Source organism: Balaenoptera borealis (assembly GCF_965194805.1).
Source record: "Balaenoptera borealis genome assembly, chromosome: 4".
NCBI classification, from domain to species: Eukaryota; Metazoa; Chordata; class Mammalia; order Artiodactyla; family Balaenopteridae; genus Balaenoptera; species Balaenoptera borealis.
The window spans coordinates 123,666,682-123,694,234 of record NC_138861.1 but is presented as its reverse complement, the minus strand read 5'-3'; the positions used below and the strand labels follow the sequence as shown (position 1 = coordinate 123,694,234).

Genomic DNA, 27,553 nt, shown 5'->3' with positions numbered 1-27,553 from the left:
GTTAATATTTGTTTAATGGATAATAAATAAGTCTTCCCACTCATTAGTAATGTGATAAGAAATGAAAAAATTGTCCCTTTAAATGAAGTGTCCTTTGAAAACCTGATTAGCCAAACATAAATATGGTTTTATGCAAGTACATCCGAATAGCCCAAAGAAAACAAGGATATAATTAAATGATCATGGGCATCTTCTTCTGCTATAGAATCTCAGATTCTATGGTCAAGATTAGAAACTACTTTAAAAGTTAAAATGAGTAGTGCACGATGCATAAGTTTAATAGGATGTAATTAAATCATATAATGTGGCAAAACAAATAGAATGCGATAGATGGCAGACTTAATAATGAGTTTTTAACATTTATCATGATGTAGAAAATAAAACATGAGTCCTTAACATGGTGTTTTATAAATGGGGGATAATATCTGTTTTTTTTTTTTGTGCAAAAAAAGAAGTGTGCTTTACTGTTCCTCATTTAGCCCATCCCCCTGGTCAACCACTTCCTTTGTACCACTTACTCAGCAAGTCACAATAAGTCAGAGCGTGGAGAGTGACCTTGGCTAGTGTGCCACCTCCCAGTGCCCACACACATTGGCTCCCATCAGCCTACAAGCTAAACCTGGTTCTGCTCCCAAACCCCTTTATACCAATTGTACATGTTAACATAATTTTTATATATAAGTTAAATACTACATAAGTAATATTTTTCTATAAAAACTAAGGTAAATGGTTTGGAAAGTCTCAACAAAGGTGAGTCTCCAAAAATAACTGCTACTCAGGTGTGGTTGAGACAATTATAGCACGTTGGGGAAAAAATGTCAAAAGTTTAAAAAGGTTCTGCACTCAGAATAGTGTCTCTTTAAGATAATACACAGGATAAATTTTATATAGATATAGATATTATAGGATAGACACATACACACACAATACAGTATGTATTATAGACGTTCTTTGTTCAAGAATGACAACTTAGCCTTCTAGTCAATGGACCTGTATTCAAAGAAAAGTTCTTGACTCCACTTAAAAAGTGTCAAATGACTTTACATGTATTTATTGCACTGCCACTTTTATGATTCCCATTTTAACTGACTTGTGGCATCAGATAAGATTTAGAACCAAAGTTTAAATGGTAATATAACTATATCATTTTTATTTTAGTAGCTTATTCAGTAATTTATGCTCTATATATCAATGATTATACGCAACGATCACTTTAAAACTATGCAAATAATTGATGATAGCTGATCAGTAAGTAGAGGGATGAGTCATATCTCACAGTTCTTCCAAACTGCATTAGGAGCCTGAGCTTGTTGGCTTCTGCTGCCAGAAATGTGTCCCTCCCACTCTGATGTCCATTCCGGCAAACAGACAATGATTGTAATCCCCAGAGAATGCTCAACTGTCTCATATCCTCTGTTAGGTCTTAACAAAGTAAAGTTAGAAAAGCAAAGGTTAAGGAAACAAACCATGATTCCAAAAATGTCTCACAAATTTCTGAAGCAATGACTTCTCCTTTACAAACTGCTGCTTTACTCTTCTCTCCACACAATGACTTTATTCATACTTTGGGGTGAAGAATTCTGGAAGGAGGAATAGGAAAGGAAACTTTCTCTGATGGCAGAGAACTCACATTGCTGCTCAAATGGCACATCGTATGAAGCCAATGATGTGAAATTCGCATCTTAGATGTATGGCTGTAGTTCAACTATTACATTCAAATGGTAGTAACATTAAATTTAATTTGATTAATTTTACATAATTATTGCCTCGTGCTATTTGCCTACCACCAGTGAGTAGTTCCAAATTATTTTTAGTGAATCTGTAGATTTTAGAAAATGATATTGAATATGATACATGAAAATCAATAAAGGGAGCTATTTAAGTGAGTTTTTAAAAGTTGAAAATTCCTGGTAAGCTACCTTTAGCAAAGCCAAGATCAGTTACATCAGAGTGGTTAAGAATATGGATTTTGGAATCTGACAACATAAATTTGAATCCTAGATCTACCCTCAGTGTCTGGCATATTTGTAATTACTAAATTTTAGTTATAGTTTTTAATATCATTAATATTATCGTTACATGGGAAAAGAATGAATGAAAACCTCTTCTGAAAGAGAAGAAGTATAACGTAAGAAGACTCACATCACAGAAGGAATAAGTTCATATTTTCAATCCTTAACCCCAAATTCCATTTCACAAAACAATAAAACTCACAGTTCCAAGAATCCAATTCTAAGAGAAGAAGAACGTAACGATAGGGCAGCATTAAAACATGTAACCAATAAAACTACCCATTTAGATAAAGGGGGTACTTGTTTAGTTAATGTAGGCAATGATTTCTTATTTTCCCAACTGAAAACAGATATGCTGTTATGTTTTATATTTGTTTGTTGGCTTTTCACCTAGAAACTTGATTCCTAAGTATGGTGGTTTTTGTTGGAACAATGATTAGCTAGGCAGCATAGAGATTAATAGTTACCAGAAAAGAAAAAAGCTCACAGAGAGTTTTATGAGGAGTTTTCACATCCCCCTAGAGCTACATGTGTGGAGATATGACCATATGTCTGATTTCTGACAAGGTATATGAGAACTTTAGCAATAGTATTTAAAAAGTTAATTGCTCCTCTTTTTAAATATAGACCAGTATAGTTAAAGTCATTCACTCTAAGTAATACTTATGAGCCTGAGATCTCTTTGAAATTAGACATGTACATTCTATAGTTTTATTGATATTAAACAAGAATTTATTGGTATTTTCTTACAAAACTTAAGTCTCATTCTTCACTCCCACTACACTGTAAGTTGCTGGTAGGGAGGAGTAATGTTGTCACCGTTGATGACACTTCAGCACTGAGCACAGAACCCAGCACATATTTTATATCCAATAAACACTAAAGGAATGAATTAATGAAATGAATGGAAGAAAAGCAGGTCAAGATAGCTAAAAGATGCAAGTTTGCCATCTAGTGGTCATCTGATAAAAATGTACATGCATAATTCCCAGAACATGCAAGAGGTCAAGTTGAGAGAAAACATGACTTCTAAGAACAAAAGTGTTTACCCAGTCTTGCCACCAAAACCTTCACTTATCTGTGATGTGCACATTGTTTCAAAGATGTCAAATAAAGATACATGTACAGGTCCCCAATATGAAGATTTTCCTGGTATAACAAATCATATAGTAAGAAAAAGCCATTACGATTCAGCCATATTTAGTGACTCAGAAGTATAGTGCTAGGTGATGACAAGATTTATTTTTCTCCTATATAATTTACTGATGCTATACTTTAAATCTTTTAAAATACTGTGGTACACTGGCCAAAGATTTTGCTTGAGAAAACAAGCAGTGCCATTCTCTCATCTAATTTCAGTCTCTGTCTTGTAGTTCATTAATAAATCATACTCCACTCTATTTAAAACTTCACATCAAACCAACTACCTCAATATCTGTCAACAGGGACTTGCTGTCAGCCTGAAGAACAAAATGCTTCTTTTTCCTTACCTCTATCAAAAGAACCAAGTGTTCCAAAACTCTATATGCATCATTCCTAGCTTGGAGTGTTTACTAGAACCTCATTCAGAATTTTTTATTTGTTGATTCATGATCTTATTGTCTCTCAGGAACATCTAAATGTTCTGCTGTCACTCTACTTTTCTACTTTATGAAGAGAAATAAGAACTGTTGTTCTTAGAGTTGATGCTTAAGGAGAAAAGTTAATAAATATATGCAAAGAGGAGAGCACTTTCAGCTGTGAGTTTCCTCTCAGGAGGCCTCCTTTTAAGCTTTGCTCCAGCTGAATAGCACAAGAGCATTAGGACTCATTAATATCACGCTCCTCACTCTTCCAGGGTTTCTCTGGCAAAGGCCAGGGACGATCACTGCTCTCTCCTAAAGAATCAGCAGTCATATTCCAAACAGCGAAAATAAAAAATGTTAAATATATATTCTGTCAAGATACAGACACAGTGTCTCTCTTAAGCACATTCGATTTTCTTTTTGAATAAAAAAATAATCAGAAATAGGAAGAAAAGCAGGATGAATTGTTCTCACTGGGAATGCATCTGACCCAGTCGTGAGCATAGTAGGGAGGGATCAGGGTCTTCCCAGAGTCTGGCGTGACCTCCGGGCTAAGATAAAAAGTTTGCTGTGGAAGTGTCCTACCACTTTGCCAGCGGTAGGTGTCACACCCAACTACAGCAACAGGGCAGAGGAGCCAGAAAAAAAGAAGTCAGTCACAGAAAAAGGAACTAAGTATTATAAAATTACATTCACGCATTTTATATGGATTTATGTTGACTAAAGGAAGCTGAAATCCCTGTATTAGTTGTGTAAATGCCTTTACATCTGCATACTTCAATGTATGCTCTACAATAAAAGAAGTTCAAAATCAAAAGCTCAAGACATTTTGTAAGTGAAAATGTCTGTGGCTTAAAAGCCACGACAAGGGAGCCGAAGCCGATGGGTTCCTTTCACTTACCGTGGTGGTGGTGGTGACCTCCTCGGTTACAACCTTCAGGGTGTCCACCACGGAGATGTAGCCCAGACGCTTAGCAATCGCCAAGGCAGTGTTGCCATTCTGAAGAGAGAGTGAAAGAGAGAGAGTGAGAGCCGGGAAGGAGGACGGCGATGTTGTGAGCCAATGAGCTCACCCGCGGCTCCACATGAGCCAGCATTTCCTTCCAAAACAGGCACAGCTTAGGAAAATCACTAGTTTTTACCATTACATCTGAATCTTCTTTGTAACTTCTTTAGACTATAGCCCAGGTTACCATGGTAACACAACAAGCTGCAGCTGCTTGCTCTTTCTAATAAGAAGCGCTTGACGGCTTTAACCCTAAAGTTGTCAAACCCCTCTCCGAATCCTGTACTATGCTTAGGAAAGTAACTCTGGAACTGAGGATGAGGCCTCCGAAGAAAACTATTCAAGTACACACTCACTCCTCAACAGAGGTCAGGCCATCTGTTGCAGGTAAGATGTTACCACAGGGAACACAGTAACCTATTTAGCTGCAGCTGTGCAGAAGCTCACCGTGCAGCAAAAGGACACAAGCAAGCAACGCAGGCTCCAGCGGCCACTGGGGATGCCGGTTTGCTAAATTGCACCGCTTAGTTTACATTTCAGTGGCTCCACATCCCAAACAGCTTAGTCCGAGCCAGCAGCCTCGGAAACTGTGCTCCCTTAAGAAGGCCGGGCGGGAGGGGCGGACTCCGCGCCCAGCCGAGAGCCAGCTGGAAGCCGAGCTCGTTCCGGCAGCCCGAGCGCAGGGCCCCCTCCCGGAGGGAAGACTGGGTCAGGCCGCGGCGCTCCCTCCCGGGACGAGCGCTCCCTCCCCGGACGAGCGCTCTCAGCGAAATCCCAGGCTGATTTCTGGAAATCCCATGCTTTCCCGAGTGCGGAGGCTCATTTAAGGAGGGGACTCAGCTCAGCCAAGCGGCCCCCCCTGGAGGGGATGGGGACGGGGGCAAGGAAGGAGCTGCGCGGAGAGGGGCAGCCGGCGCCGCCTTACCGCGGTGGTGGCGTTGGGCTTGGCCCCGTGCGGCAGCAGGACGTTGATGATGTGCGTGTGGCCCTGCTGGGCGGCCTGGTGCAAAGGCGTGTAGCCGTTCTGCAGACGACGGTGGCGGCAGACCGAGCAGAGATTTGCAAAAGGAGGAGGAAAACTAGGTTAGCCTTTATTTTGAATTTCTTAGCCTTATTTACAACCAAACCGTCACGGATGCCTGCGTGTTTGGAGCACAGTATCACCAGCAGCCCATTTTCTCAGCAGCAAACCCCCCCCCCCCCACCTTATCGTCTGCTAAACAAAGAGGCTGGCTTATGAAGTAGCAAGATGAACAGACTCCAAATCATAACTAGAGTTATATTTTCACCAATTAGCATCTTAGTTAGCATTAAAAATGTGTACGCTGAGAGAAGATTTATAATGAGAAAGCATCGTCACAGTGATTTCTTCCCTAGGAAACAGGAACGGTCAAGTGTTTAACTGAAGCTTCGGAGATCATACAAACCGCTGCTTGTTCATCGTGACTTCCTTCATCATTAACCTCTGGGCTGGCTTTAAGAATTCTAAGTCAATGAAAGTAAATCTAAATCGTATATTCCTTTCAGAGAACACCTCAGTCAGAGAAGTACACACTTAAGAGAAGATTTCATTGGAAGCTGAGTGGCCCACTTTCAATTAAAAAATGTTTTGTTTTTTTTTTAAAGAAAAAATGTCTTTTAAAAATAGGCTCTTTTTAACATTTTAGTCTAAACTTTCACTCAGATGAAAGTTCTGTAATCCGTGATTTGTGAGGAATTTTTGTTGAGGTTAGTGGGAAGCCAATCTTGCTCAAAACTCTAGTGGGTGGTGGGTATGGTACAGGTTGGTTGCATATGCACATTAATTAAACAAACTGCACTGGAATCCTTGGAGGCACAGCGAAACATTAAGAGCTATTGTGTATTAAGCATCCATTTTATGCCAGATATTGGACCTTATATTTATTGTCTCTTTTAATCTTTACTACCATTCTGAAAATGAGAGTGCTTGGTACACAGTAGGTGTTTTATAAATAATGGGTGCCTAAATGAGGGCATGAACAAATGACTGAATAAATGAATAATTTTCTCCCCATTTCAGAGATGATGAAACTGAAAATAACAAGGTTAAGTAAATTCTTCACAGTCATTCTAGGTTCAGATCCTATGTAGAAGAGCATGATAGACAATGACTACCAGATTACTTTTTTATTGTCTACCCGCCTCACCCCCGATAAAATTTCATCTATGTATGTCAAACCCAAGTGTCCTGGGCACAAAGTCCTGAGTAGCCCATTCATACCTTAAACTTGTAAGAGTATATGTCCCCTATATCTAGCGTCACTGCCTCCTCATGACCAACAGGCACATTTGCTTCTCCTGTCTACATGAAGTGTCTGACTCTGTGCTGTTAAAAAGAAAACCACAGGCCCAAAATGGAGTCACTTATGCTAAGCCACACTACCAAATTGGGGCTTAATACCTAATCTAACTGAAATTTAGTCTTAACCAGGCAGTCAAGAATTTTCTAGTCAATACCAATGAGGTAATACGTTCATTCCCCAAAGGAAGATGAAGTAATCTGCCACATAGACCTTTTCTGTCCCCCATAGGGAGGTTGTCTAAGCCTGAAATAATCTTTTTTCTTTATGACTTCCTTGTCCTGCCTTTAAAAATCTTTCCCTTTCGGTAGCCCTTTGGAGCTCCCCTCTACTCACTAGAACAACGCTGCCTAATTCATGAATCATTCAATAAAGCTAATTAGAGCTTTAACATTTACTCAGATGAATTTTGGTTTTTTCACGCATTTGGTGGCAGCAGTGTGATCCAAAGTGAACTTCTGATGGCATTTTGGGACAAAAAGAAACACAGGCATGATACCTGCAAACTCCCATCTGAGTTCACTGTCTTTCTCTCCATTTCTGGGGGCTGTTGGTAAGTTCCTCTCGGTTTGAGCTCCGCTCTTTTTGTGTTGAACTCCAGATCTAACGGGCTTTCCAGTTGGTTCCCAATTTGTTTGGAATCACTAGTTCCATGTTGGGTACTTCTGGTAGTCCCAACCACAATTTCCTATTTGACTGGAAACCCCAGCTTATGGTTCTGTCCCTAGATTCCATGTTGGGAACTGCTGGCTACAGTTCCCCATTTGTTTGGAATCAGTCCACAGACCCCATTTGTTGAGGTCTGCTGGTTCAGTTCTTCACCTCAGTCTCAGGTTCCAAGTTGGGAATCGTTGGTAGTGTACCAGGGCCTTTTACTTGGCCAGGCTGCAGTGTTTGGTATTTACTGTACTTAATTCTGCAGTGTTAAGGTACACATACTTGTTTGTCCTGCTTTGTGTAGGTAAAGGCTAGCTAAAAGAGATGGGACCTTTAACTTCTAAAGAGTCAAGTGCACCACCTTCTGGCACAATTGCCTATTTTATGTCTAAGAACTATAATCGCAGAAGCTATAGATATCTACAAAAATGTCAAAATCTTACTGTGTCCTGAGAGTTTTGCCTGGTAACTATCATGTTGGGGATCCCCAAAATATGACCAGACAGAAGTGTGGGTGGCACTCCATTTGTGGCAAAATATGGCTGGACAGAAATGTGAGTTGAACCCCATATGAAGCTAGGGTCCTACCAAACTGCTGCCAGCCCTCAGGGAAATTACAATGGCCATTATGAGGAACATTCCAATTAGACAAAATCATTTAAGAAGTGAACTTAAAAGCAAGGGATACATATTTTAATTGGTATGCAAAAGCCTCCAGAAGGCTTCGAAATTCCAAAATAGCTCCATTGAAAGTTCTGTTGCAAAGAGCTAAGAAAAAATTAAAGATACAAGAGGTACCTAAAACAAAAGACTATAAGACTGACATAACTGCTACTGCTCCCCTCTTTCCTCCTTTACTTAAGTATTCATTCTAGTAATCCTGTCTGAATTGTCTTTTCCACTCTAAAGAGACCAGGAGACCGTAAACAAAAGCCCACCATGTTAATGGCCTTACAGACTCCCCCATGTCTATCTTCGAAGGAGGGCCCCCATATGGACCCCTCTCAGAGTTGATGAGACTTTGAGGGATTTTCTGGTAAACTGCTACACTATGCCCTTAAACTGCCAAGGAAAGCTAAACTTAAAATGAATAAAAAACAGGAGCCTGCAGAGGGGATCCAGGGAAAAATGGCAGAAGCCAGGGAAAGGTAAGAATTCTTACCGAACCCAGTTCTACCGAACCTGTCTATAGTGCCCAGGTGAAAGAGGAAAATAAAATTTCAACTTGTCCCTTCCTTTCCAAATACAGATCCATTGGTTATTGATCCTTTCTCTCCCAGGGATAGCCATTGCCTTCTTGCTTGTTTTGCTTGATGCCCTAAGTACCTGGCTTGGCTTTCTGCCTGCCTGGGACATGCAAGTTGTCAGTTCTTTCTTTTGCTTGCCTTTAGGTGACTCTAGATCTTGTGAATACAATATCTTTTGCACCCTTTTGGGGGACACCTCTTGAGTCCAAGAGTTTGTTCAGTATTACCAGAAATATCCATTGTTTGTCCTGGCTGAAAACTGACAAGATATTGGAAAGGATTTAATAACTTTATAACCGGAGGTTTGGCCAAATTGGAAGCTGATATTCAGAGCCTGACAGATTAAAAAAAATTTTTTTTGGCCATCTTCTCTAAGCTAAATGTAACCAGAGAGAAACATTCCAACATAGGTAGAGGGGTATGTCAGTCCATTAGCATCCAGGCTCCAACCCAGTTCTTTAAGGAATTGAGAACAACTGTCCTTATCTTAAAAGTCTTTGCAAAGCTAGAAGTATAGCTCTAGAGAACTGCAGAAAAAAAAAAAGGAGGTGGGGAAGGGGACTTTAAAAAAAATACAAATTGCTAAAGCAGCACTCTTGCCCAAAAATCTAGTTCAAGGAAAATTTTTAAATGAAAACTGTAAGATCTCTGTTTATGTCTGTCTGTATGCTCATGTGTGTCTAAATATGTGTTGTAGGTGTGTGGCATTTTTCTACCTTCAAATGGTATCGTTAAAGTTAATTTGTAAAAGAGCTCTATTTAACTGGCTTAAACAAGCAAGCCTTTTACAAATTTAGGATTCAAACTAACCCAAATGCTTTTCAAGTTCACATGATCTGTGGTAATGTTTGGTAAATAAAGGCTAGTTTAAGTTTGATGGTTTAATGAAAATAGATATGCCTTTAGAGTTAGTAACATTGAATATAATGCAGACATAAAACTTTTTATTCTACCTGGGCTTATTAGTCAAATAAGTTCATGTTATCTCTTGCAAAATTTGTCAGCCAGAAAAATAACCTAGAACATTAACAGACTTTGTCTAATGTCTCATGAGGTTTTTGTGGGTGGTCTAAAAATAATTATTGAAAACAAGTAAATTAAATGGGTGTAAGTGAGAGAAAAGTTTCTAGATGAACTTTTTCAGTACTTACCCCAAATCTTTCTGGTATCCTGAAACCTTAAAGTTTTGCTAAGTTGAATTAAATGATGCATAGTCATTGAATATCCAGACCATTTCCAAATAGGATAAAATATTGAAACATTTATTACTGGGCATAGGTTTATCCACTCTTTGCTTCCTTTCACAAAGGAATTAAAGGTATTTGGGTCTATTAGCAAACATGTTTTGTGCCATTGTGAGAAGCATATTTCCAGAAATTATAAAAAGTATTTATAAGTCTGCCAGTCAACAGAATGCTGACATAAAAGACAGTTTATAATGCTTACTTCTTAGTTTTCACTAGAAATTAAAGGTTACTAAGAGTTAAATATTCTTATATGTGCAGTTAGTTAAGCCTACTAGAAATAATAAGGAAAAGGAATTTTACATGTGGTCAGGACTAGATAAGTAGAATGAATTTAGTTAAGTAAATAAGTTTGAATATCAAAAGTTGGCTGGTGCAAAATTGGAATTTGGTTTTTTCTCTGTTAGAAGGTCAACATTTTTTGTTTTCTATAAGTCTGTTCTTGAAAATAAGAGATTACGAAAGGTTTTTCTTTAAGTAATCTGCCTAGAAAAAACAAAGATATTATGTCTTGTCAAAATAATCACCTATGTTCTGTGTTGTCTTTATCAGGTCATTGATTACTTAAATAAACCTAGTCCTCTAGATATTAAAAGAGCTAAGTTTTGCTCAGAACTATGTAACTTTCAATGTCTACCTAGGAAATCTTTGTTATTTTGATTAAATAGGTAACTAAGTATTGTTTCACAATGACCTATGACCCTATTTGATCAAGTGTTATAAAATCTTTTGATATTTTTGACAAACCTCCCCAAAATCAAATTCTAAATGAAGTCTTTTTGACCTTAAACTAACATGGAAATTTTCCAGAGGGCCCCTGGAACGTTTCAAAAGATTTGTTCTCTCTCCTTATAAAAAGGGAAATGCTTATTTGGTATTAATTATGCTTATTTGGTATGTTAAATTACATGGGAAGCATGTAAGAAGTAACACAAAGCCTTCTTTATGTTGTGTTTATACAGGTATATGTTATAAGTATTTCATAAATTGTGTGAAATTCCTGGAAATCTGATATGTCCTAATTCCAGTTATTATCTAAAAATGTTGTGTCACAGAAATAACTAAATATCATTGTTAATTCCATCAGGTCTTTAATAATGGACATTTTTTAAGTCTTCTGTCATTTGCAGAGAGCTATTGTTTTACTCTGACACTTTGCAAAAGTCTTCCGGCAAAAGTATTTCATCTTCAGAAAAATTCAAGAAAATAACTTTTTGACAAGTGCAGGCTTCTGATAACTTTAAGATCATAAAAGTGAATTGGTAAGAACAAAGCCTGCCTTTGAATATTCTTGGAAGGGACTATATACCAAGTCCCCTTTACTATTCAGATGACAGCTAAACTTCAACAATTCAAGCCTTGGGTACATATTTCACAGTTAACGAAGACGCCAGCTGACATCTGGTCCCATCCAAATGCTGGAGACCTCCAAATTAAACTGACTAGGAAGAGAAGTAGCTGACATCAAGGTAGACCGCTTCTTCCCAAGACACCAGATCATGACTTCATGCTTTAACTAAACGTGAAACCCTCTCTTCTCCTTCTTTCCTTTACTCCAGCGTTGGCCTGGAAAGATAACACCGCCATTCATATCCCCCAGGCCATTGCTAAGAGAAGTAACCTTTCAGACTGCTGGATTTGTCATCAAGAACTCGGATCTGTCCATGAGGCTAGAGACCCCTGGTATGTTTCCCTGTCTCTTATTAATATCCCAAATTTGGGGAACTTTGTGTCCAGGTTCTATGCAAAGAAAGGAATACAAGGCAAGAATAACCAGAATGCAAATGCCTACATGGTCCACAGACCCTTAATACCAGGAGGCATTCATGATTCCAAATTAACTCTCTTTGACAGATCCCTACATTCCTGATTAGGAGTAAATGTTAATGAGGAACCTCTCTTTAACTTTTGAAGATATTCCAGATTCTGTTGCTAAGATAAGAGCTGCCCAACAAAGATCCTTAGACTCTGTGGCCAAAGTTATTCTTGATAATAGGATAGCCCTTGATTATGTTTGAGCTGAGCAAGAGTGTGTGTTGCAGCCAACACCCCCTGCTGCACTTGGATGAACACTTCTGGGGAAGTTGAAACAATTACATAAGATCACTGAGCAAGCCACTTGGCTTTTAAAAGGTGACTCCTTCAATGGGGTCTTTCCTTGACTTACTTGATTTTGATTGATTTCGGGCTTGGGCACCATGGCTCAGAAGTGCACTCCAAACATTGGGAATTATCCTGCTTATAATAATTATAATAGTCTCCCTGGTGCATCGTGTTCTTGCAAAAGCTTTAAATACATGTTCACAGCCACTAACCACAAAGCAAATGATCTCCCTAAGACTGGAACATCAGGAAAGGAACGAAGAGAATAACCAATTTAAAGATTGTGAACCTGAAGCTATAATCTGTGAATATCACAGGGGTAGAAAAAAACATCATAACCTATGGATACCACCAAAGGGATGATAAAAAACCATGAGAACTTCAGAGAGGTAGCTGAGAGTGAGGCTAATGCCTTAAAGTTTGATCGCTTCTCTCAGTTAAGCTGAAAGTCTGATCCAAAGGGGGGAATTGTTAAAAAGAAAAGCCATAGGCCCAAAATGGAGTCATTTGTGCTAGGCCACACCACGAAACCGGGGCTTAATACCTAACCTAACTGAAGCTTCAACTTCCCCAGAAATGTAGTCTTAATTGGTCAGTCAGAAATTTTCTGGTCAGCACCAAGAACGTAATCTGTCACGTGGGCCCTCACCATCCCCAAAAGGAAGATGAGGTAATCTGCCACTTAGACCCCTTCTGTCCCCCATAGGTAGGACACCTAGGTCTGCAATAATCTTTTTTCTTTATGACTTCCTTGTTCTACCTTTAAAAACCTTTCCCTTTTTGCAGTCCTTGGGAACTCCTCTCTACTTGCTAGATAAATGCTGCAGATTCATGAATCATTCAATAAAGCCAATTAGATCTTTAAAATTTACTTGATTGAATTTTTTTTACACAATGCACAGGGTGCCACATGATTCTTTCTATGCTTTCACTCTGGCTTTTCCATCCATGGGGATGCACCATATGTGTGACAGTCTATTTGTCTGACTACCCCCAGGCTGAAATGTCATCAGCTCTGCCTTGTCTGTTATATATCCCTACAATGGAATGACCCCAGGAAACCTGGAAATATAAATCAATTACAAGGACTCTGAGAAACTTATAGCTACTGCAAGAACTCTGCTCTCAAATCAAGTAATCCATGGATATTTCAGGAGCATAAAGTAAGTAATATTTCTTTTCCTAAAAAAATTCCTCCTTTCCATTGTGTTTATAAAGATTATAACAAAGTTTTATAAACTTTCCCGAATTTTTGTACCAAGTGATGAATGTTTGAAGAGTAAACGAAATACATATGTTTATATTTTCATAGCAACAAAACAATTTTTTAGTAACTATGGTTACATATGGGATGTGAGGAAGAAAACATGATTCCTCCTCCAAAAATGTCATTTTATGTGAAAAAATTCTGAAGTATTTATTAAAAGAATGTCCTTTGAGGGCTTCCCTGGTGGCGCAGTGGTTGAGAGTCTGCCTGCCAATGCAGGGGATGCGGGTTCGAGCCCTGGTCTGGGAAGATCCCACATGCCGTGGAGCAACTAGGCCCGTGAGCCACAACTACTGAGCCTACGCGTCTGGAGCGTGTGCTCTGCAACAAGAGAGGCCGCGATAGTGAGAGGCCCACGCACCGCGATGAAGAGTGGCCCCTGCTTGCCACAACTAGAGAAAGCCCTCACACAGAAACGAAGACCCAACACAGCCAAAAATAAATAAATTTAAAAAAAAAAAAAAAAAAAAAAAAGACATTTGGGTTGTTTAAAAAAAAAAAAAAAAGAATGTCCTTTGAGGTATGTATCTGTCCACTCCCCTGAAGATGTATGAAAAGATATATTTACTTCTAAAAGCAGATAAAATCTACATAGTTCACTTTTTTTAAATCTGAAACGTTAAAATGAGATTTTTCTCTCAACCAAATGTCCATTTGAATGCAGATGAAACCCAGGGAGGTAAATGATGTTATATAGACAACATGTCTGGCTTCTAAATATCCTAACCAATTCAACAAACACTTAACAAAAAAATATGGTAAATGTTTTCAAGTTCTGACAAAATCTCATTGCATTGCTGCATTTATGCCTTTCAGGAGAATACCTGGATTCCAACAAGAAAGTCTTTCCAGTAATACTTATATGTGAACTGACTCAGCAAAAAGGTATCACACGCTAAAGCCTGAGAATTCATATGGAGGCTTTTAAATAAGTCTCAAAGTACAATTTCATGAAAACTCAAGAACTGCTCAGAAACTAGGCAATAGCTATTCTTGTTAGAGTCAGATTAGAAGTTTTGAATCTCAAATGTTATTAGTATTATTAATAATTTAAAAAATAACTTTATTTTTAATTCAGTTACAAATACGCTTATGTATAGGTATGCTTTTGTTTCTACTTCAAAGAGGATATAAAAAAACTGAGTTCCAAAACTTATGTTTCTAATTAGTAGCATCGTCTTTTTTTTAACATCTTTATGGAGTATAATTGCTTTACAATATTGTGTTAGTTTCTGCTGTATAACAAAGTGAATCAGCTATACATATACATATACATACATAAGCCCATATCCCCTCCCTCTTACGTCTCTCTCCCACCCTCCCTATCCCGCCCCTCTAAGTGGTCACAGAGCACTGAGCTGATCTCCCTGTGCTATGCAGCTGCTTCCCACTAGCTATTTTACACTTGGTAGTGTATATATGTCCATGCCACTCTCTCACTTCATCCCAGCTTACACTTCCCCCTCCCCATGTCCTCCAGTCCATTCTCTACGTCCGCGTTTTTATTCCTGTCCTGCCCGTAGGTTCATCAGAACCACTTTTTTTTAGATTCCATATATATGTGTTAGCATACAGTATTTGTTTTTCTCTTTCCGACTTACTTCACTCTGTATGACAGACTCTAGGTCCATCCACCTCACTACAAATAACTCAATTTCATTTCCTTTTATGGCTGAGTAATATTCCATTGTATATATGGGCCACATCTTCTTTATCCATTCTTCTGTTGATGGACACTTAGGTTGCTTCCATGTCCTGGCTATTGTAAATAGTGCTGCAATGAACATTGCGGTACCTGTCTCTTTTTGAATTATGGTTTTCTCAGGGTATATGCCCAGTAGTGGGATTGCTGGGTCATATGGTAGTTCTATTTTTAGTTTTTTAAGGAACCTCCATACTCTTCTGCATAGCGGCTCTATCAATTTACATTCCCACCAACAGTGCAAGAGGGTTCCCTTCTCTCCACACCCTCTCCAGCATTCATTGTTTGTAGGTGTTTTGATGATGGCCATTCTTACCGGTATGAGGTAATACCTAATTGCGGTTTTGATTTGCATTTCTCTAATGATTAGTGATATTGAGCATCCTTTCATGTGTTTGTTGGCAATCTGTATATGTTCTTTGGACAAATCTCTATTTAGGTCTTCTGCCCATTTTTGGATTGGGTTGTTTGTTTTTTTGATATTGAGCTGAATGAGCTGCTTGTATATTTTGGAGATTAACTCTTTGTCAGTTGCTTCATTTGCAAATATTTTCTCCCTTTCTGAGGGTTGTCTTTTCATCTTCTTTATGGTTTCCTTTGCTGCACTAAAAAGCTTTTAAGTTTCATTAGGTCCCATTTGTTTATTTTTGCTTTTATTTCCATTTCCCTAGAAGGTGGGTGAAAAAGGATCTTGCTGTGATTTATGTCATGGAGTGTTTAATCCATGACATTTAATCCATTTACATTTTTTTAAACATCTTTATTGGAGTATAATTGCTTTACAATGGTGTGTGAGTTTCTGCTTTATAACAAAGTGAATCAGTTATACATATACATATGTTCCCATATCTCTTCCCTCTTGCGTCCCCCTCCCTCCCACCCTCCCTATCCCACCCCTATAGGTGGGCACAAAGCACTGAGCTGATCTCCCTGTGCTATGCGGCTGCTTCCCACTAGCTATCTATTTTATGTTTGGTAGTGTATATATGTCCATGCCACTCTCTCACTTTGTCACAGCTTACCATTCCCCTCCCCATATTCTCAAGTCCATTCTCTAGTAGGTCTGTGTCTTTATTCCTGTCTTGCCCTTAGGTTCTTCATGACCTTTTTTTTTTTTCTTAGATTACATATATATGTGTTAGCATACAGTATTTGTTTTTCTCTTTCTGACTTACTTCATTCTGTATGACAGACTCTATGTCCATCCACCTCACTACAAATAACTAAATTTTGTTTCTTTTTATGGCTGAGTGATGTCCCATTGTGTATATGTGCCACATCTTCTTTATCCATTCATCTGTCGATGGACACTTAGGTTGCTTCCATGTCCTGGCTATTGTAAATAGGGCTGCAATGAACATTTTGGTACATGACTCCTTTTGAATTATGGTTTTCTCAGGGTATATGCCCAGTAGTGGGATTGCTGGGTCGTATGGTAATTCTATTTTTAGTTTTTTAAGGAACCTCCATACTGTTCTCCATAATAGCTGTATCAATTTACATTCTCACCAACAGTGCAAGAGGGTTCCCTTTTCTCCACACCCTCTCCAGCATTTATTGTTTCTAGATTTTTTGATGATGGCCATTCTGACCAGTGTGACATGATATCTCATTGTAGTTTTGATTTGCATTTCTCTAATGATTAATGATGTTGAGCATTCTTTCATGTGTTTGTTGGCAATCTGTATATCTTCTTTGGAGAAATGTCTATTTAGGTCTTCTGCACATTTTTGGATTGGGTTGTTTGTTTTTTTGTGATTGAGCTGCATGAGCTCCTTGTAAATCTTGGAGATTAATCCTTTGTCAGTTGCTTCATTTGCAAATATTTTCTCCCATTCTGAAGGTTGTCTTTTGGTCTTGTTTATGGTTTCCTTTGCTGTGCAAAAGCTTTTAAGTTTCATTAGGTCCCATTTGTTTATTTTTGTTTGTATTTCCATTTCTCTAGGAGGTGGGTCAAAAAGGATCTTGCTGTGATTTATGTCATAGAGTGTTCTGCCTATGTTTTCCTCTAAGAGTTTGATAGTGTCTGACCTTACATTTAGGTCTTTAATCCATTTTGAGTTTATTTTTGTGTATGGTGTTAGGGAGTGTTCTAATTTCATACTTTTACATGTAGCTGTCCAGTTTTCCCAGCACCACTTATTGAAGAGGCTGTCTTTTCTCCACTGTATATTCTTGCCTCCTTTATCAAAGATAAGGTGACCATATGTGCGTGGGTTTATGTCTGGGCTTTCTATCCTGTTCCATTGATCTATATTTCTGTTTTTGTGCCAGTACCATACTGTCTTGATTACAGTAGCTTTGTAGTGTAGTCTGAATTCTGGGAGCCTGATTCCTCCAGCTCCATTTTTCTTTCTCAAGATTGCTTTTGCTATTCGGTGTCTTTTGTGTTTCCATACGTATTGTGAAATGTTTTGTCCTAGTTCCGTGAAAAATGGCATTGGTAGTTTGATAGGGATGGCACTGAATCTGTAGATTGCTTTGGGTAGTATAGTCATGTTCACAATGTTGATTCTTCTAATCCAAGAACATGGTATATCTCTCCATCTGTTTGCATCATCTTTAATTTCTTTCATCAGTGTCTTATACTTTTCTGCATACAGGTCTTTTGTCTCCTTAGGTAGGTTTATTCCTAGGTATTTTATTCTTTTTTTTTGCAATGGTAAATGGGAGTGTTTCTTAATTTCACTTTCAGATTTTTCATCATTAATGTATAGGCATGCCAGAGATTTCTGTGTGTTAACTTTGTATCCTGTTACTTTACCAAATTCATTGATTAGCTCTAGTATTTTTCTGGTAGCATCTTTAGGATTCTCTGTGTATAGTATCATGTCATCTGCAAACAGTGACAGCTTAACTTCTTTTCCAGTTTGGATTCCTTTTATTTCTTTTTCTTCTCTGACTGCTGTGGCTAAAGCTTCCAAAACTATGTTGAATAACAGTGGTGAGAATGGGCAACCTTGTCTTGTTCCTGATCTTAGTGGAAATGGTTTCAGTTTTTCACCATTGAGGACGATGTTGGCTGTGGGTCATATATTGCCTTTATTATGTTGAGGAAAGTTCCCTCTATGCCTACTTTCTGCAGGGTTTTTTATCATAAATCGGTGTTGAATTTTGTCGAAAGCTTTCTCTGCATCTATTGAGATGATCATATGGTTTTTCTCCTTCAGTTTGTTAATATGGTGTATCACATTGATTGATTTGTATATATTGAAGAATCCTTGCATTCCTGGAATAAACCCCACTTGATCATGGTGTATGATCCTTTTAATGTGCTGTTGGATTCTGTTTGCTAGTATTTTGTTGAGGATTTTTGCATCTGTGTTCATCAGTGATATTGCCCTGTAGTTTTCTTTCTTTGTGACGTCTTTGTCTGGTTTTGGTATTAGGGTGATGGTGGCCTCATAGAATGAGTTTGGGAGTGTTCCTCCCTCTGCTATATTTTGGAAGAGTTTGAGAAGGATAGGTGTTAGCTCTTCTCTAAGTGTTTGATAGAATTCACCTGTGAAGCCATCTGGTCCTGGGCTTTTGTTTGTTGGAAGATTTTTAATCACAGTTTCAATTTCAGTGCTTGTGATTGGTCTGTTCATATTTTCTATTTCTTCCTGGTTCAGTCTCGGCAGGTTGTGCATTACTAAGAATTTGTCCATTTCTTCCAGGTTGTCCATTTTATTGGCATAGAGCTGCTTGTAGTAATCTCTCATGATCCTTTGTATTTCTGCAGTGTCAGTTGTTACTTCTCCTTTTTCATTTCTAATTCTATTGACTTGAGTCTTCTCCCTTTTTTTCTTGATGAGTCTGGTTAATGGTTTATCAACTTTGTTTATCTTCTCAAAGAACCAGCTTTTAGTTTTATTGATCTTTGTTATCGTTTCCTTCATTTCTTTTTCATTTATTTCTGATCTGATCTTTATGATTTCTTTCCTTCTGCTAACTTTGGGGTTTTTTTCTTCTTCTTTCACTAATTGCTTTAGGTGCAAGGTTAGGTTATTTATTTGAGATGTTTCCTGTTTCTTAAGGTAGTATTGTATTGCTATAAACTTCCCTCTTAGAACTGCTTTTGCTGCATCCCATAGGTTTTGGGTTGTCGTGTTTTCATTATCATTTGTTTCTCGGTATTTTTTGATTTCCTCTTTGATTTCTTCAGTGATCTCTTGGTTATTAAGTAGTGTATTGTTTAGCCTCCCTGTGTTTGTATTTTTTACAGATCTTTTCCTGTAATTGATATCTAGTCTCATAGCGTTGTGGTCAGAAAAGACACTTGATATTATTTCAATTTTCTTAAATTTACCAAGGCTTGATTTGTGACCAAAGATATGATCTATCCTGGAGAATATTCCATGAGCACTTGAGAAAAATGTGTATTCTGTTGTTTTTGGATGGAATGTCCTATAAATATCAATTAAGTCCATCTTGTTTAATGTATCATTTAAAGGTTGTGTTTCCTTATTTATTTTCATTTTGGATGATCTGTCCATTGGTGAAAGTGGGGTGTTAAAGTCCCCTACTATGATTGTGTTACTGTCGATTTCCCCTTTTATGGCTGTTAGTATTTGCCTTATGTATTGAGGTGCTCCTATGTTGGGTGCATAAATATTTACAATTTTTATATCTTCTTCTTGGATCAATTGCTTGATCATTATGTAGTGTCCTTCTTTGTCTCTTGTAATAGTCTTTATTTTAAAGTCTATTTTGTCTGATATGAGAATTGCTACTCCAGCTTTCTTTTGATTTCCATTTGCATGGAATATCTTTTTCCATCCCCTGACTTTCAGTCTGTATGTGTCCCTAGGTCTGGAGTGGGTCTCCTGTAGACAGCATATATACGGGTCTTGTTTTTGTATCCATGAAGCCACTCTGTGTCTTTTGGTGGAAGCATTTAATCCATTTACATTTAAGGTAATTATCGATATGTATGTTCCTATTCCCATTTTCTGAATTGTTTTGGGTTTTTTATTGTAGATCTTTTCCTTCTCTTGTGTTTCCTGCCTAGAGAAGTTCCTTTAGCATTTGTTCTAAAGCTGGTTTGGTGGTGCTGAACTCTCTCAGCTTTTCCTTGTGTGTAAAGGTTTTAATTTCTCCATCAAATCTGAATGAAATCCTTGCTGGGTAGAGTAATCTTGGTTGTAGGTTTTTTTCTCCTTCATCACTTTAAATATGTCCTGCCACTCCCTTCTGGCTTGCAGAGTTTCTGCTGAAAGATCAGCTGTTAACCTAATGGGGATTCCCTTGTGTGTTATTTGTTGTTTTTCCCTTGTTGATTTTAATATGTTTTCTTTGTATTTAATTTTTGATAGTTTGATTAATACGTGTCTTGGCACGTTTTTCCTTGGATTTATCCTGTATGGGACTCTCTGTGCTTCCTGGACTTAATTATCTATTTCCTTTCCCATATTAGGGAAGTTTTCAACTATAATCTCTTCAAATATTTTCTCAGTCCCTTTCTTTTTCTCTTCTTCTTCTGGGACCCCTATAATTCGAATGTTGGTGCATTTAATGTTGTCCCAGAGGTCTCTGAGACTGTCCTCAGTTCTTTTCATTCTTTTTTCTTTATTCTGCTCTGCAGTAGTTATTTCCACTATTTTATCTTCCAGGTCACTTATCTGTTCTTCTGCCTCAGTTATTCTGCTATTGATACCTTCTAGAGTATTTTTAATTTCATTTATTGTGTTGTTCATCGTTGTTTGTTTGCTCTTTAGTTCTTCTAGGTCCTTGTTAAATGTTTCTTACATTTTCTCTATTCTATTTCCAAGACTTTGGATCATCTTTACTATCATTATTCTGAACTCTTTTTCAGGTAGACTGCCTATTTCCTCTTCATTTGTCAGGTCTGGTGGGTTTTTACCTTGCTCCTTCATCTGCTGTGTGTTTTTCTGTCGTCTCATTTTGCTTATCTTACTGTGTTTGGGGGTCTCCTTTACACAGGCTGCAGGTTCGTAGTTCCCGTTGTTTTTGGTGTCTGTCCCCAGTGGCTAAGGTTTGTTCAGTGGGTTGTGTAGGCTTCCTGGTGGAGGGGACTAGTGCCTGTGTTCTGGTGGATGAGGCTGGATCTTGTCTTTCTGGTGGGCAGTTCCACGTCTGGTGGTGTGTTTTGGGGTGTCTGTGGCCTTATGATTTTAGGCAGCCTCTCTGCTAATGGATGGGGCTGTGTTCCTGTCTTGCTAGTTGTTTGGCATAGGGTGTCCAGCACTGTAGCTTGCTGGTCGTTGAATGAAGCTGGGTCTTGGTGTTGAGATGGAGATCTCTGGGAGATTTTCGCCATTTGATATTACATGGAGCTGGGAGGTCTCTTGTGAACCAGTGTCCTGAAGTTGGCTCTCCCACCTCAGGGGCACAGCACTGACTCCTGGCTGGAGCACCAAGAGCCTTTCATCCACACGGCTCAGAATAAAAGGTAGAAAAAGTAGAAAGAAGGAAGGAAAGAAAGAGGATAAAATAAAGTAAGATAAAATAAAATAAAGTTATTAAAATAAAAAATAAATAATAATTATTATGAAAAAAAATTTTTAAAGTAAAAAAAAAAAAGAAAAAAGAATGGACAGACAGAATCCTAGGACAAATGGTGAAAGCAAAGGTATACAGACAAAATCTCACACAGAAGCATACACATACAAACTCACAAAAAGAGAAAAAGGGGAAAAAGTAATATATCTTGCTCCCAAAGTCCACCTCCTCAATTTGGGATGACTTGTTGTCTATTCAGGTATTCCACAGATGCAGGGTACATCAAGTTGATTGTGGAGATTTAATCCACTGCTCCTGAGGCTGCTGGGAGAGATTTCCCTTTCCCTTCTTTGTTCGCACAGGTCCCAGGTTTCAGCTTTGGATTTGGCCCTGTCTCTGCGTGTAGGTCACCTGAGGGCGCCTGTCCTTCGCTCAGATAGGACGGGGTTAAAGGAGCAGCTGATTCGGGGGCTCTGGCTCACTGAGGCCCGGGGGAGGGAGGGGTACAGATGCGGGGCGAACCTGCAGCAGCAGAGGCCGGCGTGACGTTGCAGCAGCCTGAGGCGCGCCATGCATTCTCCCGGGGAAGTTGTCCCTGGATCACGGGACCCTGGCAGTGGCGGGCTGCATAGGCTCCCAGGAGGGGCGGTGTGGAGAGTGACCTGTGCTTGCACACAGGCTTCTTGGTGGCGGCAGCAGCAGCCTTAGCGTCTCATGCCCGTCTCTGGGGTCCGCGCTGATAGCCACGACTCGCGCCGTCTCTGGAGCTCCTTTAAGCGGCGCTCTTAATCCCCTCTCCTCGCGCACCAGGAAACAAAGAGGGAAGAAAAAGTCTCTTGCCTCTTCGGCAGCTGCAGACTTTTTCTCGGGCTCCCTCCCAGCTAGCCGTGGCGCACTAGCCCCTTCAGGCTGTGTTCACGCCGCCAACCCCAGTCCTCTCCCTGGGATCCGACCGAAGCCCAAGCCTCAGCTCCCAGCCCCGCCCACCCCAGCGGGTGAGCAGACAAGCCTCTCGGGCTGGTGAGTGCTGCTCGGCACCGATCCTCTGTCCGGGAATCTCTCCGCTTTGCCCTCCACACCCCTGTGGCTGCGCTCTCCTCCGCGGCTTCTAAGCTCCCCCCTCCGCCACCCACAGTCTCCCCCACGAAGGGGCTTCCTAGTGTGTGGAAACCTTTCCTCCTTCACAGCTCCCTCCCACTGGTGCAGGTCCCGTCCCTATTCTTTTGTCTCTGTTTTTTCTTGTTTCTTTTGCCCTACCCAGGTACGTGGGGAGTTTCTTGCCTTTTGGGAGGTCTGAGGTCTTCTGCCAGCGTTCAGTAGGTGTTCTGTAGGAGTTGTTCCACATGTAGATGTATTTCTGATGTATCTGTGGGGAGGAAGGTGATCTCCGTGTCTTACTCTTCCGGCACCTTCTCCTCGAGCCCCAGTCCATTTACATTTAAGGTAATTATCAATTTGTATGTTCTTATTACCATTTTCTTAATTGTTTTGGGTTTGTTATTGTAGATCTTTTCCTTCTCTTGTGTTTCCTGCCTAGAGAAGTTCCTTTAGCATTTGTTGTAAAGCTGGTTTGGTGGTGCTGAATTCTCTTAACTTTTGCTTGTCCCTAAAGGTTTTAATTTCTCCGTTGAATCTAAATGAGATCCTTTTTGAGTAGATCAATCTTAGTTGTAGGTTTTTCCCTTTCATCACTTTAAATATGTCCTGCCACTCCCTTCTGGCTTGCAGAGTTTCTGCTGAAAGATCAGCTGTTAACCTTATGGGGATTCCCTTGTGTGTTATTTGTTGTTTTTCCCTTGCTGTTTTTAATATGTTTTCTTTGTATTTAATTTTTGATAGTTTGATTAATATGTGTCTTGGCATGTTTCTCCTTGGATTTATCCTGTATGGGACTCTCTGTGCTTCCTGCACTTGATTGACTATTTCCTCTCCCATGTTAGGGAAGTTTTTGACTATAATGTCTTCAAATATTTTCTCAGTCCCTTTCTTTTTCTCTTCTTCTTCTGGGACCCCTGTAATTTGAATGTTGGTGCATTTAATGTTGTCCCAGAGGTCTCTGAGACTGTCCTCAATTCTTTTCATTCTTTATTCTGCTCTGCAGTAGTTATTTCCACTATTTTATCTTCCAGGTGACTTATCCGTTCTTCTGCCTCAGTTATTCTGCTATTGATTCCTTCTAGAGTATTTTTAATTTCATTTATTGTGTTGTTCATCATTGTTTGTTTGCTCTTTAGTTCTTCTAGGTCCTTGTTAAATGTTTCCTGTATTTTCTCCATTCTATTTCCAAGATTTTGGAACATCTTTACTATCATTACTCTGAATTCTTTTTCAGGCAGACTGCCAATTTCCTCTTCATTTGTTTGGTCTGGTGGGTTTTTACCTTGCTCCTTCATCTGCTGCATATTTCTCTGTCTTCTCATTTTGTTTAACTTACTGTGTTTGGGGTCTCCTTTTCGCAGGCTGCCGGTTCATGGTTGCCGTTATTTGTGGTGTCTGCCCCCAGTGGGTGAGGTTGGTTCAGTTGCTTGTGTAGGCTTCCTGGTGGAGCGGACTGTTGCCTGTGGTCTGGTGGTGGGGCTGGATCTTGTCCTTCTGGTGGGCAGGGCCGTGTCTGGTAGAATACCTGTATATCTTTTTTTCTTTTCCTTTGTGCTTGTCTAGTTTCACTTGAAGTGCACCCCACTCTTCAGACCAGAGTTCCTAGTGTGAAACGGCTGCGCCCAACACCTCAGCTTGGCAGGCCATGTGCCTGAGTGCTATGGTCCACACGGGCAGCTCGCTCTCTCTCTCTCTCTCTCTCTCTCTCTCTCTCTCTCTCACTCTCACTCTCACTTTCTTTCTCTCTTTTTCTGTGTCAGTTGTGTAGTCTGTCAGAGTCTTATCCCCCTGGGAAGCCTCACCAGCAGCTCTGCCCTGCCCTGGAGCCTTTTTATTCCCTTTGTGCTTATTCTAGTTTTACGTGCTCATAGGGTACCACATGCAGAGGCCTCGAACCCAGCACTTCAGACCAGAGTTCCTCGTGGATATCGGGACACCACAACACCTCAGCTCAAGATGGTGGCGGTTAATTAGTAGCATCTTGAATGATGACTTTGAAAACTCCCGAATATGCTCACACTAATTTACTTGAGCCTATTCACACAGCTGCAATTAGTGATTTCTGACACATAAACTTAAAAAAATGCAATTACAGACTTCTTTGGACCAAGAAAATTGGAGCTGCAGGTTATATTATGCATAGTAGCAGTAGTTATTTTATGCATTGCTCGTCCTTGAAATAATTTGAATGTACCAAAGTGTGGTTTTATGTTCCCATCATGCTTTGCAGGATAGGACCCTTCAGATGGCACTGGGAAGAACAGTTAGCTCTGCATTATCTCTGAAAACTTCCAAGCCAGGCCTTACACAGTATTGCCTCACTGAGCACAGCCACGTGGTAGTCCAAATGTGACAGAATTCATTAAAAATGAAAGGCACGCAGTCTAGGCTGCCTGTCTGTATTTCTTCACCAGAGACTGAGGGCTAGGGGAGGGCCACGGCCCTGAAACAATGTAAAGGAAATCGGCCAGAACATCAAGATATTCTAGCCAGCATCTATTGTATCCTGTAGTAAATTGTTAAATCGATGTTGCCTACATGGCTGTCAAAGGTTATTAGAATGAAAAGTCCCAAACAACTGTACAAAACTACATTGCTTATTCAAAATCACTTAAGAAGAACTAAAAAGAAAATATGTTTGTAACTATGGTGAGCTACTGAAGTGTCCATATGGCCGAACCATTTGCTTATAGCAAATAAAAATGAGTACATGTGTTTTACCTTGGTTTTTGCATTGACATTTGCTCCCTGCTTCAGAAGAAAGTTGACCATTTTCACGTTTCCATAGTGACAGGCCACAATTAAAGGAGTGTAACCGAGCTATAAATAATAATAAACAAATAAATTACTACTCTAGTAGTTAATACTCAAGGGGAGGGGGGGCATGGAGGCAAGCAAGTACAGGAAGAAAAGTGCAAGTCATCGTGACTAGCTGAAGTAATGAGGGAGAGAGGGTAAACCTAAGTCTGCAAAGTTGGAATCTTTTTGTAAAGATTCCTAATATCTGCTATCCATTTGGACTTGCTCTCAGCAAAAATGGAGAACCATTATAGACTTGTGAGCAGGACAGTCATAACTAATTCAGAATGGGCTTTGAGGAGGGGGAACTTGGACTTGTGGTGACGTGAATGGGGGCTACTGGGAATAATCCAAGTCAGAACCTGTCACAATATTACAGTGATTCGCTTTACCTTTGTGTGGGCATCCTGGTCAGCCCCATGCTTGGTGAGAATATCAGCAACATTCACTTTATCTTCCTGGGCTGCAAGGTGTAAGGATGTGAGTCCACTCTATAGAGAGAAGGGAAGCAAAGGGGTACAATTGAAGAAGAAAATACATTGTATCATCTATAATACTATGTCTTGAAAAATCCTAAAAAATTCATAGCCTCTCCCTAGAAACTGCATCTTCTGATATCTAAAACAAACCCTCCAAGTTAATATGACTTTCCGTCTAAGACATACTCTCTAAGTTACTCAACACTTTCCTCAAATTACATTTTCTATACTGTGTGCTTATATTTTGATGCAAGCCTTTAAAATAACTCAGCTAATGAGCTTCCAAACAACATTCATTTCAAACCCATCTGTGCCTCCTGTTGAATGAATTTATTTCCTTAAATAATGGACCAACCGGTTACTACTTCTACATTATAACCACAGCAATAATCTATATTTTCATCAATAAAACATCACATCAATGAAAAAAATGTCCAGAGTTACAGGAAATGAGTTCAGAATAATTTTCTCCAGCATCCAAAGATAGTATATTATTTTGGGGGTTCCTCTAAGTGCTAAATAGTGACCCCATCATTTATATATTGCCCCATAAATTTGGCCAGTTTTAAGTAAATGTCCTGGCACATATACATCAAGTAATTATTTTAATTATTTGAACATGCAATTAAAGTACAGTTAAGAATTAATAAAAGGGGGCTTCCCTGGTGGCGCAGTGGTTGAGAATCCACCTGCCGGTGCAGGGGACGCGGGTTCGAGCCCTGGTCTGGGAAGATCCCACATGCCACGGAGCAGCTGGGCCCGTGAGCCACAACTACTGAGCCTGCGTGTCTGGAGCCTGTGCTCCGCAACGGGAGAGGCCGCGATGGTGAGAGGCCCGTGCACCGCGATGAAGAGTGGCCCCCGCTTGCCACAGCTGGAGAAAGCCCTCGCACAGAAACGAAGACCCAACACAGCCAAAATAAATAAATAAATAAATAATAATTTAAAAAAGAATTAATAAAAGATGAAAGAATAGAGAAAGGAGGAGGGAAAAGTGGTTTATTCAGTCAATGCCAGTCTGGCAGCCTCACTACATATGCAAGTATCTCCCGTCAAGCAAAATTGAAATTTAAAGAGTATCTTTAAAACCTAAATCATTTGTATGTTTAACAGGTGTTTTTTGAGTACCTTTCATATGCCAGGAAGTGTTCTAGGCACTCGAATATATCAGTGAATAAAAGCTTCTGCCCTTGTAGAGCTCATATTCCAGCTAACAGTATATTCATGCCGTATGTTTCTCTCCTGCTATATTCTTCAAATACCTAGTATATTTATCCTCTTCCTGTACATCCTGCATCTGTATACTGAGGTATCTTACTTGTCCTCTGAGTTGGCACCCCCTCTCCCCCAATTCACATCCAGTTAAAGCTGACCAGCCCTCCTAACCATGGCTCTGCAGGCCTGCTTTACTTCTATAAGCTGACAAGTTCTCTGACCTTTAAAAAATCGGAGTGATATTTACAGAGAAAGAAAAAATTCTCCAACTAGAGAAAGGGCTTTATATTTAAGAGTCCAAGGCTTTTTGATTCTTAGAGTTCTGGCTAAGCTTAGCTTTTGTTTTTCATTTTTTTTTTTTTTTTTTGGCTGTGCCGTGCAGCTTGTGGGATCT

The 27,553-nt window shown here is 39.5% G+C and overlaps 1 protein-coding gene and 1 long non-coding RNA gene across 33 annotated transcripts in view; one reads left to right on the top strand and one right to left on the bottom strand.

Moving 5' to 3' along the window:
* The window catches only part of ANK2 (ankyrin 2), a 688,006-nt gene that overhangs the window by 89,705 nt on the left and 570,748 nt on the right, over positions 1 to 27,553 (bottom strand). For all 32 annotated transcript variants that reach the window (XM_082389582.1, XM_082389587.1, XM_082389568.1 and 29 more), the window contains 4 exons: positions 25,858 to 25,956; positions 25,388 to 25,486; positions 5,509 to 5,607; positions 4,479 to 4,577 (listed from right to left, as the gene is read on the bottom strand). In XM_082389582.1, coding sequence (XP_082245708.1) covers positions 4,479 to 4,577; positions 5,509 to 5,607; positions 25,388 to 25,486; positions 25,858 to 25,956 — 396 coding nt within the window. The remainder of the gene's footprint in view (positions 1 to 4,478; positions 4,578 to 5,508; positions 5,608 to 25,387; positions 25,487 to 25,857; positions 25,957 to 27,553) is intronic.
* LOC309627613 lies at positions 5,625 to 25,377 on the top strand. Its single transcript, XR_014243854.1, has 3 exons — positions 5,625 to 13,942; positions 14,239 to 14,307; positions 24,538 to 25,377. It is a non-coding gene; the product is annotated as an uncharacterized lncRNA (long non-coding RNA).